This window comes from Oryctolagus cuniculus, chromosome 11 (assembly GCF_964237555.1).
Source record: "Oryctolagus cuniculus chromosome 11, mOryCun1.1, whole genome shotgun sequence".
In the NCBI taxonomy this organism is placed as follows: Eukaryota; Metazoa; Chordata; class Mammalia; order Lagomorpha; family Leporidae; genus Oryctolagus; species Oryctolagus cuniculus.
The window spans coordinates 1,339,866-1,357,870 of record NC_091442.1 but is presented as its reverse complement, the minus strand read 5'-3'; the positions used below and the strand labels follow the sequence as shown (position 1 = coordinate 1,357,870).

General features: G+C 64.3%; 1 protein-coding gene across 1 annotated transcript in view; it reads left to right on the top strand.

Annotated features, from left to right (window-relative positions):
• Positions 1-5,706, top strand: part of CDH4 (cadherin 4) — a 326,582-nt gene extending 320,876 nt beyond the window's left edge. The window contains exons 13-16 of the mRNA XM_070051648.1: positions 2,982-3,215; positions 4,086-4,225; positions 4,711-4,875; positions 5,477-5,706. Coding sequence (XP_069907749.1) covers positions 2,982-3,215; positions 4,086-4,225; positions 4,711-4,875; positions 5,477-5,683 — 746 coding nt within the window. The 3' untranslated portion in view covers positions 5,684-5,706. The remainder of the gene's footprint in view (positions 1-2,981; positions 3,216-4,085; positions 4,226-4,710; positions 4,876-5,476) is intronic.
• Positions 5,707-18,005: the final 12,299 nt, after the last annotated feature.

Below are 18,005 nucleotides of genomic sequence, written 5' to 3'. Positions count from 1 at the left end.
CACTGTCGCTCCCCGTCTTCGTGGAGGAACGACACAGGACCCTGCGCTGTTCTTTCGTCTGCTCGGCCCTCCCCGGGTTAGCTGCTGGTTCTTCCCGGGTTGGCTACCGACCCTTCCACCTCCGTGGAAGGGCGGTTCCCCCTGCCACATTCCCCACTTCCGCGGGGGAGCGGCACACCGCCGGCCGGCTCTCTCGGGGGCTGCACAGGTGTTCCTTCAGATAGATGTTCCTGGTGCATGCCGTCTCTCTCCTCCTTTATAGTCCTCTTCCGCCAATCCCAACTCGGCTGCCCACACGCCGAGTACGCTGCTCTCCTCCAATCAGGAGCAGGATCAGCTCCTAGAGGTCATCACTCAAGTTGGCAAGAGGCAGCTGTGTAGAAGCTGTTTTCTTCTCTCCCAGCGCCATATTGTGGGAGAGCAGATGCATAGAATAAGTCTTAATTCCAGTAACTCAGTCCAGTCCGGGTTGCTCCCCACACCCACGGCCAGGGTCAGAGCCAGGTCGGCAGCATGAGCAGCAGACAGGGAGGCTCCTGTGGGAGGGAGCCCTGTGCTCTGCCCGTGAGGCCGGGGGCCACCCTGGGCCTCGTGCTGGTTTGCTGAGCGCAGCCGTGGACACCCACGTGTCCTGTGTCCTCCTGTGCACAGCCGTGGACACCCACGTGTCCTGTGTCCTCCTGTGCACAGCCGTGGACACCCACGTGTCCTGTGTCCTCCTGTGCACAGCCGTGGACACCCACGTGTCCTGAGCCCTCCTGAGTGCAGCCGTGGACACCCACGTGTCCTGTGTCCTCCTGTGCACAGCCGTGGACACCCACGTGTCCTGAGCCCTCCTGAGTGCAGCCGTGGACACCCACGTGTCCTGTGTCCTCCTGTGCACAGCCGTGGACACCCACGTGTCCTGAGCCCTCCTGAGTGTAGCCGTGGACACCCACGTGTCCTGTGTCCTCCTGTGCACAGCCGTGGACACCCACGTGTCCTGTGCCCTCCTGAGTGCAGCCGTGGACACCCACGTGTCCTGAGCCCTCCTGAGTGTAGCCGTGGACACCCACATGTCCTGTGTCCTCCTGTGCACAGCCGTGGACACCCACGTGTCCTGTGCCCTCCTGAGTGCAGCCGTGGACACCCACGTGTCCTGTGTCCTCCTGTGCACAGCCGTGGACACCCACGTGTCCTGAGCCCTCCTGAGTGCAGCCGTGGACACCCACGTGTCCTGTGTCCTCCTGTGCACAGCCGTGGACACCCACGTGTCCTGAGCCTTCCTGAGTGTAGCCGTGGACACCCACGTGTCCTGTGTCCTCCTGTGCACAGCCGTGGACACCCATGTGTCCTGTGTCCTCCTGAGTGCAGCCGTGGACACCCACGTGTCCTCCGGAGCACATCCGTGGACACCCACGTGTCCTGAGTGCAGCCGTGGACACCCACATGTCCTGTGTCCTCCTGTGCACAGCCATGGACACCCATGTGTCCTGTGTCCTCCTGTGCACAGCCGTGGACACCCACGTGTCCTGTGTCCTCCTTGCGCAGCCGTGGACACCCACGTGTCCTCTGTCCTCAGGACGCCCTCCTGTGTGGGGCAGCCCTGTGCCAACGCCTGCTGGAAACCTCAGCAAACAGCACTGGGCGTCGCTGCTGGGGGCCTGGCCTTGAGGACAGGGCGAGGCCTGGGTTCACCTCCCAGCTCCGGCTCCTGCTTCCAGCTCCCTGCAGGTGCAGACCCCGCCCCCGCCCCGCCCCACCCCGCCCCACGGGGTGATGGCCCAAGCAGCTGGGTCCGCATCACCCACGTGGGAGACCTGGATTGAATTCCTGGAACCCAGATCTGGCCTGGCCCAGCGGGTGCGAATATTTAGGGGGTGAACAGGCACACAGGAGCCCTCTTCCTCTCTCTCTGTCCATCTCGCCGTCAGGCGGCCTCTCAAATAATTTTTTTAAAGATTTATTTACTGGGGCCGGTGCTGTGGTGTAGTAGGTTAAGCTGCCATCTGCAGTGTCGGCTCCGGCTGCTGGCTTCAGCCTGGCCCAGCGCCAGCCATCACGGCCATTTGGGGAGTGAACCAGCAGATGGAAGATCTCTCTCTCTCTGTGTAACTCCACCGTTCTATAAAATAATGCTTTTAAAAAACTGAAAGATTTATTTATTTGAAAGCGACAGTTACAAAGAGAGGGCGATAGATCTTCCGTCGGCTGATTCACTCCCCAAATGGCCGCAACGGCCAGGCCAAAGCCAGGAGCTTCTTCCGGGTCTCCCATGTGCGTGCAGGGGCCCAGGCACCTGGGCCGTCCTCCGCTGCTTTCCCGGGCCATCAGCAGGGAGCTGGGTCAGACGTAGCACAGCCGATACGGGAAGCCAGCACTGCTGGTGGCAGCTTGACCCCCACACCACAACGCCAGCCCCTCAAGCAACCTAAGGGTTTCGCCAATTTTACGTCCAATCTCGGCTCCCCCAGAGCTTTCTCCAGGCAGTATTGGGCGTTTCTGCTCCAGGGCTTTCTCTGATCTGCTGCAGCTCTGCACACATTCAGGGAGCCAACGAGACGGCCAGTGCCTTTTTGTTTTCCATTTGAAAGAGTACAGAGAGAGAGAGAGAGAGAGAGAGAGAGGTAGAGGTCTTCCATCCACTGGTTCACTCCCCAAATGACCACAGTGGCCAGCGCTGCACTGATCCAAAGCCAGGAGCCAGCAGCTTCCTCCAGGTCTCCCATGTGGGTGCAGGGGCCCAAGGACCTGGACCACAGCAGAGAGCTGGACTGGAAGAGGAGCAACTAGGACTCCAACCGGCGCCCATATGGGCTGCAGGCGGGGGCTTTAACGCACTGCCATAGCGCCAGCCCCTGCCAGTGCCTTTTAACCAGACGGCGAGGGGTGGCGTGCATGTGGGCGGGTCTTGGGCCTCCACGCCAAGGACTGGGGCGGCCGTAGGGGCGGGGCGGGGCGGGGCGGGCCGACCTGAGCGGGAGCTCTGCCGCCCTGCACAGGCGACTACGCTCAGCTCAGCCTGCGCATCCTCTACCTGGACGCCGGGATGTACGACGTCCCCATCATCGTCACAGACTCCGGGAACCCCCCGCTGTCCAACATGTCCGTCATCAAGGTCAAGGTGTGCCCGTGTGACGAGAACGGGGACTGCACCGCCATTGGTGCGGTGGCAGCGGCTGGTCTGGGCACGGGCGCCATTGTGGCCATCCTCCTCTGTATCGTCATCCTGCTGAGTGAGTGAGGCCGGGGGGGACCGTGCGGCCGGGCGGCGGCAGGGCCTGGGGCTGCCCCTCCGCCCCATCCCACCTGAGCCAGTCCCCATGGTAACGGGAGACGGCAGCGGCTCAGGGTGTCCACAGAGCCTGCGGCCCAAGGCTGGCAGCTCCCTGGGGTGCTAGGGAAGCCCCACCCCCACCCTGTCCCAGGACTCTGATTGGACTGGCTCTCAGCACGTGCACACGGTGGGACCAATCACCAGCCAGGGAACAGAATGTGCCCGTTGGCTCCGCCCAGGTCCCAAGCTCCAGTGGTTGGTTGGGTTTTCCAGAACCACCTGCGTCCCCAGACAGGATGAGGGCTCCACCCTCCCACCCCACCCCGGGCAAGGCCTCCTCCCAGCATGGGGCCGTCTTGCCTGCTCCTTCTGATTCTCGCCCAGACACTGAGCCCCAAGCCCTCATTTTTACCTCCTGCGCCAAACCCCGCCCCCTGCCCAGAAGAGCAAGTGTCAGGAAGACTTGGGGTGGCCCCTCTGCTCCCCAGTGGCCAGCTGTGTGGAGCTGGCGGCCTCCCCAAATGGGGTGCGGGCAGGAAGTAAGTCAATGTGGAAAGACCCAGCGGCCAGTGTCGGGGAGAAGGGTGGAGCCAGCTGGGCTCTGCGCTGGCAACTGCAGGCCCACACAGGCACCCACACACGTGTGCACCGTACCCAAACATGCGTGTGAGTGTGCAGACGTGCGTGCACACACAGGCACACGCGTGCACGGGCCACATGCCTGCATCCACTCACATACACGCACGTGAGGAACACACAAGCACGGGTGCACAGCCCACGCGCGCCGGGGACACAGGGCACCCACGCCTGCCCCGGTGCCCCCCCGCAGCCATGGTCCTGCTGTTCGTCGTGTGGATGAAGCGGCGGGAGAAGGAGCGCCACGCGAAGCAGCTGCTCATCGACCCTGAGGACGACGTGCGAGACAACATCCTCAAGTATGACGAGGAGGGCGGCGGCGAGGAGGACCAGGTAGGCGGGGCTTCGCCTGGCCACGCCCGCCGCACCTGCCTCCTGGAGGGAAGGGGCTCGGTCCGCTGGGGACACCAGCCGCCCCCTGCTCCTCGCGCTGGGTCTGGGGCAGCGTAGCAGGCGCCAGGAGGGTGGGCCGCGGGAGCCTCCTGGTTGGAATCCGGCCTGCCGCTGCCCACGGGGGGACTCGGGCCACCTGGCGGTCCTCCACGGGGCAGGCAGAGCCAGCCTACAACAGCTGGAGGGAGGCCCCGCTCCCCACCGAGCACGGCCGGCCGTGTTCAGAGGCCCCTGAGCAGCGAGGGCCGAGGTGGGCTCGCTCGGTGGGGGTGGGGGTGCCAGGCCATGCAGGCTGTGACCCCACGCCTGCCTGAAGCACACACAGACAGGAGCAGACGAAGAGGCTGGGCGCTGGTGGGAGGGGTGGGCGCCGTGGGTCCTCCTGGCCGCGGCTCACGCAGTCCCCCAACGCCACTGTCCCGCAGGACTACGACCTCAGCCAGCTGCAGCAGCCCGAGGTCGCGGAGCACGCCCTGAGCAAGGCCCCCGGCGTGCGGCGGGTGGACGAGCGGCCCGTGGGCGCCGAGCCCCAGTACCCGGCCAGGCCCGTTGTGCCCCACCCGGGGGACATCGGAGACTTCATCAGCGAGGTGGGTGCCCCTGGGCAGGGGGCGGGGCAGCTGCAGGGCCTGGGGAGTTCGCCTCCCCACGTCCTCCTGTCCAGAGACGCTGATGCCTGCCTCTGGGCCAGGCTATGCACAGAGCAGAACTCGGGGCAGCAGCCGGACAGTGCCAGGGGTCAGGGCCCTGCTGCTGCCCGGAGCAGCTCTGGGTGGGGGGTCCGGTCCGAGCAGTGTCAGGTCTGGCCTCAGCCCCGGCTGCCCGCCCCACCAGGTATCCAGCACAGCCCCAGGGAGGCCCAGCGCCCGGCGGTGATGAGGGGTCTGGAAGCCTGGTGTGACTGCCGTGGCCCCGGCCTCGATGCACACAGTGGTGTCGTGGTATTGCTAAAGCCTCCCCCGGGCTGGGCTGTGCGAAGAACAGGCTGGGCTGGGCTGAGAACCAGTCCCCGTTCTTGGGGCTGAAGGCGAGGCCGCGGCCCAGCCGCGTTGGGGGTCTCACCTCACAATCCCACTTCCTGGCTCCTGGTCCCTGGGTCCCTGTCAGCCCCAGGGGGACTCAGCACTTACCGGCAGCTGCTGGATGCGAGCCCCCCCCCCCACTGCCTAACCACAGTCTCTGGCCCCCCAGGGGCTCCGGGCAGCGGACAATGACCCCACTGCGCCCCCGTACGACTCCCTGCTGGTCTTCGACTACGAGGGCAGCGGCTCCACGGCAGGCTCCGTCAGCTCCCTCAACTCGTCCAGCTCCGGGGACCAGGACTACGATTACCTCAACGACTGGGGGCCCAGGTTCAAGAAGCTGGCCGACATGTACGGGGGCGGCGACCAGGACTAGCGGGCCTCGTGCTGTGGACGGTGGCCGGCCCGGCACAGACCCCGCCCCCGCCAGGCCCGAGAGTGAGCGAGAGGCACTGTCTTAACTTGAATTTCTTAGAGCAGAAGCACTGTTTAAAAAAAAAAAGGAAGTGCCTTTTGGTACATGTGTCAGTCCCTCAAACTCAGGAGCACGTGGGCAGACGGGCGGGCCACGCCTGGCCCGGCTCTGGGGGCGCCAGCTCGGGATGGGGGACTGTGGCCTTTTTTTTTTTCATGTTTAAGAAAGTGATTCCTTTGAAACAAAAATAGTTTGAGGTCCAAATCCCAGCAGCCTTTGCTGCACATGGCCGGGGGCCTGCAAAGCTCAGAGGACGAAGTCCCCCTAGGGCCGGCCCAGCCCTCGGCCCCCTTAGCACTCCCAGATGCTGTAAATAGCCGGGGTGGGGGTCCCCAGAGACCACCGCTTAGTGCTCCCAGTCACCCACAGTCCTCCCTGGGGGCCAGTTGGCACCCCAGTGCCCCCAGGTCCCCTCGGCTTCAGTGGGGAGAGGCCGCTGCCCAGCGTGCCAGCACCTGACCCCTCGCCACCCAGCGCCGAGGGCCCCCTGCACACAGCACGCCTCTGCCCCCCGCCCCACACCACCTCTCACCGAGGGCGGGCCGAGAACCAGTCCCCGCACGGACTCTCGTGGCCCCTTTGCTTCCCCTGGCCGTTTGGATCTGAGTCCCATCGGGGCTGCTGAGCCGGTGTGGACGGCAGGACCCGCCCCCTAACCGTGGACCCCCTCCTCAGAAGCCGCGGCCAGCGAGCAGCGGCAGGGACGGCTCTGGCGCTGTCCCCACGTGACGCCTTACTCTCCCCAGAGGTGAGGCCACCCTCAGGCCAGGCTGGGGCAGGAGGCGGCCACTGCTGCGAGACAGGGGCTGTAGGACCTGTGGGGCGGGAGGCCAGCACCAGTTCAGCTCAGACCAGCCAGCGTGCTGGCTCCCTCCGTGTCGCTGATGTCACGCCCCCCAAGGAAGGGGAGGGGGGCTCCAGCACCAGCAAAGGGCAAGGAAGCCCCCCTGGAGCCCAGACTGCACCTGCTGCTGGGGGCGGGATCTCGGGCCATGGCTTCCCTCAGCCCCGGAAGCCCCCCTGGAGCCCAGACCACACCTGCTGCCGGGAGCGGGGTCTGGGGCCATGGCTTCCCTCAGCCCCGGAAGCCCCCCTGGAGCCCAGACCGCACCTGCTGCCGGGGGCGGGGTCTCAGGCCATGGCTACCCTCAGCCCCGGAAGCCCCCCTGGAGCCCAGACCGCACCTGCTGCCGGGGGCGGGGTCTCGGGCCATGGCTTCCCTCAGCCCCAAGTCTGCCGCTTTCCTAAACAGCTTTGGCCTCGGAGACACACGGAGTGGACGCATGTGCCACACTCGTGTGTGCCCACAGGACGTCAGGGTTCTTCCCCAAACTCATCACCACCCCCGGCCCTCTCCCCAGAGCCGGCCTGGGCCACTCCTACCCTCTGCGGGTGCCGGGGAGGGCAGGGCCCCGAGGGTCACTCGTCACTGGCTGCCCTGCCCTGTGCATACAGCCAGGCCCAGGGAGACTCAGACATCCAGGGGTGGCATGCGGGGACCTAAGCTGTGCTATGCAAATTGCTCGGGCCTGGTAGCCAATGAGAATGGTCCTGAGTGCTTGGGGCGTGGCCACTGGAGGGAGCCCTATGGGCCAGTGTGAGGGGTGGGGCTGGAGTTTTGGGTTTTCATTGTTTTGCAAAAGTTCAAATTCATCCTCAGTGGAAGTCCTGAGCCCGCGGTGGGAGAGCACCATCCCAGGCACGAGCGGCTGGGCGCCAGGCACGCTCCTCTCCGCAATCTCAGGGCTTCCGGGGGCCCCTGTGCCCTGGGCTCATGGCCCAGGACCGATGTACCAGGCCTGGCCACACCTTGGTCCCAAGACGCCAGCTCCGCCAGCTGCCGGGCTCAGCTGCCCTGCCTGCCTCCCCGGCCCCCACCCCCTCCCCTTGCCTTTTCTCGTCACTGCCAGGCCCCCCTCGCATCTGCCCTAAGTCACACAGGCTGAAGTGTGGCGCCGCCGGTGAGGGCTTCCTCCAGCCAGCCCCCTGGGGGCCACAGAAACACGGGCTTTCATGGCCTCCCCGATTGACACTAGTTAGACGTACCGTGTCCAGCATCTCCCTTCTGTAGCTCATAGATAAGACAAGTGCGAGGGCAGGGCGTGGGCCGGGCGTGGGCCGGGCGGGGAGTGCAGCTCGGCGCCGTCTCTCCCCCCTGCAGACGGGAGACACCTGGCCAGCCGGAGCTGCTGCCGTGTCTCAGCACATCCCAAAGCACCAGTGTCCGAGGCAGTCTGCGGGCCCCGGGCGGCCTCGGGTTCCGAGCGCGCGATGACAGCCCTGGGCGTCTCGGTCACGGTCACCGTGCGGGAAGTGGCGGCAGCGTGCATAGCTGGGGGCCGGGCCGGGGGCGCCGCCTCTGCGTCCTGGGACGCGTCTGACTTCTCCTCTCTCCCTCCTCCATCCCGGGTCTCTTTTGCATGTTTCTTTCGGACAATGGACAAAACGTGTAGCAGCCGCATGACTGTGCTTGTTTGGGAGAGACCGGCTATGACGGATTCACACTGCACCTCGGGCGGGCGCAGCGCCCGAGGCAGGTGTTCCAACGTTTTTTGTAATCGTCAACAGCACAACTATTTTGTATCGTTGTTTGTATCATTTTGTACCAAAAACCAAAAAAAGAAAAAAAAAGGGCCGAGAGTCGATGTTTCCCGATGTGTCTTCAGTGCCGGGCGGATTTGCAGAGCAGAACCAGAGGAGAAATAAAGTCCCCTTCTGAGAAAGTCGCCTCCACCCGGCTCGTGCTCCGTGGCGGGGGGCGGCGGCCCTGGCGGGGGTGGGGGGTGGCCCTGGCAGGGGGTGGCCCTGGCCGGGGGGGCGGCCCTGGGAAACATGAAGAAACCTGGGCGCACCCTTCACACCATGCGTCTGCGCCCTCCCCAGGGTCTGGCAGCCATAAATCAAACCCGGCAACTGCCAAACAAAAGGTGCTCCCCTTCCTGGCCCTGACAGAGACAGAACCTCAGGGAGTCCACAGAAATGGAATTAGGTCAATTTCTTGTGAAACGCAAGTATATTGGGGGGGGGGGGGTCCTCCGGGCCGGCGTGGTGGCATAGTGGGCTAAGCCTCCACCTGCAGCACTGGCATCCGATGGGGACACCAGTTCGAGTCCCAGATGCTCCACTTCTAATCCAGCTCTCTGTTAATGGCCTGGGAAAAGCAGCAAAAGTTGGCCCAAGTCAGCCGGCACCGCGGCTCACTAGGCTAATCCTCCGCCTTGCGGCGCCGGCACACCAGGTTCTAGTCCCGGTTGGGGCGCCGGATTCTGTCCCGGTTGCCCCTCTTCCAGGCCAGCTCTCTGCTGTGGCCCGGGAGTGCAGTGGAGGATGGCCCAGGTGCTTGGGCCCTGCACCCCATGGGAGACCAGGAGAAGCACCTGGCTCCTGGCTTCGGATCAGTGCGGTGCACCGACCGCAGCGGCCATGGGAGGGTGAACCAACGGCAAAGAAAGACCTTTCTCCCTGTCTCTCTCTCACTGTCCACTCTGCCTGTCAAAAAAAAAAAAAATGGCCCAAGTCACCCACGTGGGAGACCCAGAAGCTCCTGGCTTTGGCCTGGTCCAGCCCTGGCCATTGTGGCCATCTGAGGAGTGAATGATTCTTTCAAATAAATGTTTAAAGGGAAAAAAATTCATGGAAAATGTATTCTATAAAAAAACTACGCATGGATTTTTAAGAATTTTTGAGCCAAATAAAACTTTAAATTCCGTTTCTCCACAAACTCTTTGATGCAAGCTCACACACACCTCTGTGGTCCATGGGAGGCCGCCTTCAAGTTAAGAATTCCCAAATTCCCCAAGCCAGCACGTGCAGCGAGGAGTGGCCCGGGCCTGGGCCCACCGCCACCCACCTCCCTCTTCACGGCCAGCTTCAGCTGACGACTCAGGCCCTTCACGCACACGCGCGTGGACGCCACAGCCTGCCATCCCAGCTCCGCGGAAGCTCTGCCCCCACAACAAACAGCACCCAGGTGCTCGAGCTGGGTCCACCCTGTGGAAGCACCTGCGGAAAAGGCCGGTGCCGGCGCGGGCGCAGCCTGAGGGGCGTCCACCACCCTGGAACCGGACAGTGAGCACACGCGGCCTCCTCCCCTGGGCAGACAGGACCCAGCCAGCTAGTGCTGGGGGGCAGCACACACCCTCACACCCCCAGGGGCACTGCACACCCTCACACCCCCAGGGGCACTGCACACTCACACCCCCGGGGGCAGTGCACACCCTCACACCCCCGGGGGCAGTGCAGACCCTCACACCCCGGGGACAGTGCACACCCTCACACCCCCGGGGACAGTGCACACCCTCACACCCCCGGGGGCACTACACACCCTCACACCCCCAGGGGCACTGCACACTCACACCCCCGGGGGCAGTACAGACCCTCACACCCCCAGGGGAGGTGCACCCCCTCACACCCCCGGGGGAGGTGCACCCCCTCACACCCCCGGGGACAGTGCACACCCTCACACCCCCAGGGGAGGTGCAGACCCTCACACCCCTGGGGGCACTGCACACCCTCACACCCCCAGGGGAGGTGCACACCCTCACACCCCCGGGGACAGTGCACACCCTCACACCCCCAGGGGAGGTGCACACCCTCACACCCCCGGGGGCACTGCACACCCTCACACCCCCAGGGGAGGTGCACACCCTCACACCCCCGGGGACAGTGCACACCCTCACACCCCCAGGGGAGGTGCACACCCTCACACCCCCGGGGGCAGTGCAGACCCTCACACCCCCAGGAGAGGTGCACACCCTCACACCCCCGGGGGCACTGCACACCCACATAGTGCTGGGGGCAGTGCACACCCTCACACCCCCGGGGGAGGTGCACACCCTCACACAGGCCTCTGGCCTCTGACATTTTTCACTGCAAACCCTCCCCAGCCATGGCTGACAGCAGGAACAGCAGCGCTAACCAGAGCGCCCACCCCATGGAAGCCGAGTGTCCTGCTTTCTCCTGCCCTCCCTGGTCGAAGGAGCTGCTCCCTGGCTCCTCCCAGCTGCCTCGGGGGAGGGGCCAGAGCCGCTGCCGCCCTCCGTGTCTCTCGCCCACTGCACCGTCTTCCCTCTCATCCACGTTCTTCCTCTTCCCCTCCCATCACTACATTCTCCCAGCAGAGGACACGCAGGGCCCAGCCCTGGACTGGGCCTGCTGGAATGGTCGGCCAGGCACTGGTCAGCCTTGGAACCTGAGGCTGGAGGCCTGGGCCCTAGTGAGCAGCACCGTTCTCCCTTACTGGGGTTCTGGTGACTGGAGTGCCTGGTCCCCTGCTGCCACGGTCCAGTGTCACCCCGGCCTCCTCCATCACCCTCAAGGGCCATGGCCTGGCCTCGCCCTCTGCGGGGAGGTGCCCAAGCTCCCCAGTGCTGCCCAGCCCGATGCCCGGGCACCCCAGGCCCACCCAGAGCACTCAGAAGTCCTCAGGAGAGGGACAAACAAGCCCTCCCCTCCCAGCCCCTACTCTAACTCCCACACAACCAGACACGAAGGGCCAGGGAGCCCAGGGGGGCAAGTGACTTGCTCAGCAGCGAGATTCGAACTCGGGTCTCCTAGGACAGTATCCCAGGGACACAGTGTCAGCAGCATGGCCACAGAGAGCCCAGGTGTCTACAGGCGCCCCCAGAGAGCTCTGCCTCGGGACTGACGAGGGCTCCAGCCCTGGGGACGCGGCAAGGCCCGACACGAGAGGCTGCAGAGGTCTCACTCCAGTGCCCTCCTACCTTCACCAGGTGAGCGTGACTCACCACCTGGAGAAGAGCAACAGGACCCCGGAGAAGCAGAGGGCATCTCTCCACAGGCACCGGGTGTGCCCATGGTTACCCCAGGCCTCGGGAACAGCCACTATCAGCCCAGGACCCCAGCCATCACCTACAGTCACCAGCCCAGAACCCTAGGCTACCACCCATGGTCCACAGCCCAGGACCTCAGCCATCACAATGCTCACCAGCCCAGGACCCCGGCCATTACCCACAGTGACCAGCCCGGGACCCCAGATATCACCTATGGTCCCCAGCCCGGGACCCCAGATATCACCTATGGTCCCCAGCCCGGGACCCCAGATACCACCTATGGTCCCCAGCCCGGGGCCCCAGATACCACCCACGGTCCCCAGCCCGGGGCCCCAGATACCGCCCACGGTCCCCAGCCCGGGACACCAGATACCGCCCACGGTCCCCAGCCCGGGACACCAGATACCGCCCACGGTCCCCAGCCCGGGGCCCCAGATACCGCCCACGGTCCCCAGCCCGGGGCCCCAGATACCGCCCACGGTCCCCAGCCCGGGACACCAGATACCGCCCACGGTCCCCAGCCCGGGGCCCCAGATATCGCCCACGGTCCCCAGCCCGGGACCCCAGATATCGCCCACGGTCCCCAGCCCGGGGCCCCAGCCCACCGGCCCACAATCGAGGGCTCTGGGCTGGCATCCCGTGAGCTATGCCTCCCCTTCCCTGGTCTCCCCGTGCCCTACCCCAGCCGTCTTCTGAGCATCAGTTTGCATCCACAAGGACCGGCACCACAAAGTCACCCACATGCTCATTACTAGTGCAGCTGATAACGAGAGGCCAATTAGCCACTTGTTAGTCCTGAGGCTGCGGAGCCGCTAATGACATTCACAGCTAGACAACTGCTGGGCCTGGGCAGTCCTGGGGGCACAGAGCTTGTAATCAGACTGCTGGGATGACCCCTCCCAGCCGCAGGGCCGAGGGCTGGCTGACCTGGAGACAAGTGCCTCGCAGCGACGTCCAACCTGGGGCCTTTCCCCGGAGGCCCAGAGGCCTTCTCTGGAGACATCTCCCTGGACAGATCGCTGAGCCTCCTGCGCCCTGGGTTGGCCAGCTGACAGGCACACAGACACCTCCGCCACACACAGGGGCCCTCTGGGGTGCGGGGAAGGCTGTGGGGCGCTGTCCAAGGTGCTGAGTGGGCCCAGGCAGGCTGCTGGGCGCTGTCCGAGGTGCTGAGTGGGCCCAGGCAAGGAGTGGGGCAACGTCCACGTGGGCTTGAGTCTGCCCCAGCCCTGTGCTGAAAGAGCCTGCGGGGTTCCCTGACCAGCACCACAAACCCAGCTCTACATTTGAACATTTCAGACCCAAAAGTGAGGGGGCACCGTGAACCCCCGCTCCCCACAGCAGCGGTGACCCAGCGGCCGAGCTTCTGCACCCCTGCTCCTTCGAGCCCACTCCTGAGAACCCAGCAAGTCCCTGCAGACTTCAGGAAACCTGCAGCCGGACCCCAGCTGTGTCTCACCTGCTGCGGGCCCCCCATCAAAGCCATCAGCTCAGCCCCTCTCTAACGAGGGCCACACACTGCCTCTCTCCCCTTTAGATAAACAGGATACCCCCAACTTTTTTGTTTTGCACGACACTGAAGTTTGGAAAGCTGGGGTCTCTGGCTGCACGAATTCCTGCTGCTCACTGAGAAACCCCTCCCCAAACTGAGCAATGAGTGAGCACTCGCCAAGTCAGCTGTGTGGGGAGGAGTCTGGGGCGGCTCAGCTGGGCACTTCCGGCTGGGGCTGCCCCATCTGAAGGCTCCCCTGGGAAGGACCTGCCTCCAAGGGCTCTCGTGGGGGCCGTGGAGTGCAGCAGCTGGCTTCCCTCACAGCAAGCCACCAGAGCACGAGAAAACCTCCAGGACAGAAGCCCCAGGTGCAGGCGCCCCTGATCTGAGGGGTCATCCCTGTCGCTTGCATCCATTCTGCGTCCAGTCCACACTCCGGGTGCAGGGCACAGATGCCGGGGCCCCCCACCTCAGAGGCTGCCCCGGGGGTCTGGGAGCGTCCCACCTGTTTCCTGAGATCTGGCGCAGACCCAGTCTTTATGGGAAGGGCAGGGCAGGGGACACTGTTCCCTGCCCAAGTCTCAGGGCAACCATGAGACACTGGTTTGCATCCTGGGCTCCTTCAGTGGGTCAGCAGCCTGGGGAGGCTTTGGGGCAGGAGGGAGGAGGCCAGGGCAGAGGGGACCTCCGGCAGGCTCCCCTGCCCTCCCCACCCTCCTGTCACTGTGGTTTAAGCCCAGAGGTCTCCTGGGCCAGGGGGACTCCCGTGGGATAACCAGGCTGCATACAAGCCCCTCCAGCAGGTGTGGGCCTCGCTGACTCCCTCAGAGCCACAGCACAGCCTCCATGCCCGGCCAGCCCAGTGACGTGGGCGGGTGGGGAGGTAGTGAGTGAGGAGCCCCATACAGCACAAACCCCACCCTGTCCCGAGCCGATTCAACGTGGCTGCAAGCTCTGGGCGCCCACAGCACATCAGGCACTTGAGCCCCACTCCCCACCAGGCATGAGATGCCCTGACGTTGCCCCAGGGATGGCACCGTGGAGACACCACGACAGAACTCAAGCCCCACCCAAACTCCGCCCCATTTGGAGAGTTAATTAGGGTGCCACCAGCTCCCCGTTAAAGGATGAGCCCACCTCCCCACACACCTTCCTGCACATCTCCAACAAGCCCAGTTCAAGTCCTGGCTGCTCCACTCCCAATCCAGCTCCCTCCCAACGTGCCTGGGAAAGGAGAAGAAGAGTCCAGTTCCTCTCTCTGTGTAACTCTGCCTTTCAAGTATGTATTTTATTTGACAGTTAGAGTTACAGAGAGGCGCAGAGGGAGAGAGAGAGAGAGAGGGGTCTTCCATCCACTGGTTCACTCCCCAAATGGCCATAATGGCCAGAGCTGTGCTAATCTGAAGCCGGGAGCTTCTTCCAGGTCTCCCACGTGGGTGCAGGGGCCCAAGGATCTGGGCCATCTTCTACTGCTTTCCCAGGCCACAGCAGAGAGCTGGATCGGAAGAGGAGCAGCCGGGACTCAAACCAGCGCCCATGAGGGATGCCAGCACTGCAGGCAGCAGCTTTACCCACTACAGCACAGCACCGGCCCCAGTAAAAAAAAAAAAAAAAAAAAACTCAAAAATAATTAATTAATTAACACAAAATCCAGAGTTTTACCACCAACTCCCCCACACACCCCCCGCCCCATTCTGCTTTCTACTGTCACCAAAAAGAAAACCTGAGTCTCCGTCTGAGGTCAGTCAGGCTCAGGGCAGGGCTCCCCCACCCCCCCCAGCTCTCCTCCCCCAAACCAGCTCTCCTCCCCCCACACCAGCTCTCCTCCCCCCACACCAGCTCTCGTCCCCCCAACCAGCTCTCCTCCCCCCACCCCACCAGCTCTCCTCCCCACAACCAGCTCTCCTCCCCCCAACCAGCTCTCCTCCCCCCAACCAGCTCTCCTCCCCCCAACCAGCTCTCCTCCCCCCACACCAGCTCTCGTCCCCCCAACCAGCTCTCCTCCCCCCACCCCACCAGCTCTCCTCCCCACAACCAGCTCTCCTCCCCCCAACCAGCTCTCCTCCCCACACCAGCTCTCCTCCCCACCACCAGCTCTCCTCCCCCCACACCAGCTCTCCTCCCCCCAACCAGCTCTCCTCCCCCCAACCAGCTCTCCTCCCCCCACACCAGCTCTCATCCCCCCAACCAGCTCTCCTCCCCCCCAACCAGCTCTCCTCCCCCCACACCAGCTCTCCTCCCCCCAACCAGCTCTCCTCCCCCCACACCAGCTCTCCTCCCCGCAACCAGCTCTCCTCCCCCCACCCCATCAGCTCTCCCCACCACCACCAGCTCTTATCCCCCCCAACCAGCTCTCCTCCCCCACCATGGGCTCTCCCCCTCCCATGGGCTGTCCTCGGGGCTCTCCCAGAAAACACTCCTGCAACTGTCCACTCATAGTTAAAAACCAAAAACGCATCTTTTTTGTGGCCTCTTCCCTGCTTCGGATCAGATGCTGCCACCGGGGAAAGCCCCGGTCCCTGTTGCCCCCGCCGCAGCCGCAGGGCCGGATGTCAGTGGGGTCCTCCTCACTGGGGTGTCCCGCCCCTGCCCCCCCCCCCGCAGAGCTCGGGGCACAGGCAGCGGGGCCTGAGACGCGTCAGGAGGAAGAGGGGCTCGGGCTCCACACGCGGGCCCTCGAGCTCCCTGGCACTGACCCAGCCTCCACGGGCACCCAGCTGGGGCTCGCGTTGGTTCACGTCCACATCAGCACACAGGACCCCGAGTTCACCACAGCCAGCAAGCGCAGAAATCTGACGACCAGGGACCCCACCTACACATCCAGGGAGGGCCGCGTGGGCCTGGACCCCACCCCACCCCCGTACCTCAGCTGCCCACCTGCAGGTCCCCGTGGTAAGTGCCCCCTGCTCCCAGCGGGGAGGGCCCCTCGCCCACCTCGGGCTCCGTTTCTGCTGCGGGACCGTGCCCCCTCAGTCAGTGCTGCGTGACCCCACGCTGTCAGCCGGGGCAGCAGGGCACCAGGCTCTCTCCTGCCTGGCACAGTGCCAGCCCGGTCCCCACGGTGTTCCAGCTCAGGGCACCACACTCCTGCGTCACCCCACAGGCCAGGCCAACGCAGCTGGCTGCAGCGAGGCCAGGGCAGGGAACCGGACTCTCCCCGTCCCAGCCCACTTCCACTGGGACAGCAAGACCCGTGAGCCTGGGTAATGTGTAAGGAAAGGTGTGGCTCTCGTCCCCCGGGGCAGCCACGTGTGGCCAGGGCTGCGTGTCGGGAAGAGGAAGGGCAAGGGGGCCTGTGAGGGGGGCACAAAGGGACACAGCTTTCCGGCAACCTGCTTTCCCGCCTCCACCCCAGGCCTCGTGAGCAAGCACTCGTTGGCCAAGGACGGGGATGCACCACCTCCCGGCATGCCGCAGCAGGACAGGCCTGGACGGGAGTTTGTGGGGGGTGAGTCACACCCAAAGCAGAGCAGCCTGGGAGCAGGGGAACCCCAAAGTCTCTTGGCAAAGCGTGGAGGGGTCAGCAATGCCAGGGCCCCCAGCCTGCACACGCAGGCCAGAGCCCATCGCTGGCTCACCATGCACTGGCCAGGGGGCAGCCGACCTGGCCTCCTTGCCTGGCCCACCTGCAGCTGCCCCTGCCTGGGGAGCCCCTGGCCACACCCTACCTGCCCTGCTGAGAGCTGCACAGGCCAGCTGGCCTGAGATGCCACGCAGGACACGAGGCCTCACAGCAGTGTCCCCAGCTGACCAGCAGGAGCCCACGGTGCTCCAGACAGCTCGGCTCAAAGCCTCTTCCCCACAGGACACCAAAACGTGCCTCCGCCTAGCTCCCACCACAGAGCCCATGGCCACCTGCACAGGCCCAAGGTACCCATGTCCCTGTCCCTGTAGGCTTCGTGGCCATGCCCCTGGCAGTGGGGAGGGACCATGTGACAAAATGACCGGCAGAGCTGAAGCCGGCCCTCCTGCCACACCTGCCACCATCGGCACTGAAGCCAGCGCTCACACAAACTCGCCCACCTCTGCCTTGCTTTGCTCTCCGGGCCCACTTGGAACACGCATGGCCTCCAGGACTCAGCGACAGTTTATCCATGTGCGGCCACGGACCCCACCCCACTCGCGGGGTCCCTCTGCGATGCCGTGCAGCCCCCACCCCACACCCGCCCCAGCCCTGGAACCAGAGTTCTATGTGCACGCTTCAGAAAGCTCATGCGAAATGGAATTCAAGATAAGTTGACCCGGGTGCAAAAAGCCTTGAAATCTGTGCACATAAGGGGTCTTCAGAGTTCATGGGAAATGCACACCTGTAAGGCCACTCAGCGGGGCCGGCGCTGTGGTGCACTGGGCTAAGCCTCTGCCTGCAGTGCCGGCATCCCATATGGGCACTGGTTCTAGTCCCAGTTGCCCCTCTTCCAGGCCAGCTCCCTGCTGTGGCCCGGGAGGGCAGTGGAGGATGGCCCGGGTGCTTGGGCCCTGCACCCCATGGGAGACCAGGAAAAGCACCTGGCTCCTGGCTCCTGCCATCAGATCAGCGCAGTGCGCCGGCCGCAGCGCGCCGGCCGTGGCGGCCATTGGAGGGTGAACCAACGGCAAAAGGAAGACCTTTCTCTCTGTCTCTCTCTCTCACTGTCCACTCTGCCTGTCAAAAAATTTAAAAAAAAAAAAAAAACTTTAAAAAAAATTTTAAAAATTAAAAAAAAAAAGATTTCTTTTCCTGAGCCATTTGATTTTTTTTAAAGATCTACTTAGTTGAGCCACGGCCTGCGACGCCCGCATCCCACGCGGGCACCGCTGCAGTCCCGGCTGCTCCACTTCCAAGCCGGCGCCCCACTGTTCGGCTTTCTGTCCTGATTTAATGATTTTTTTTGTTTCTTGTGCTTGTGGTTCACCGAGCGTCACAGACTCCCGTCAAGCTCAGCTCTGTTTCTTCAAGTAT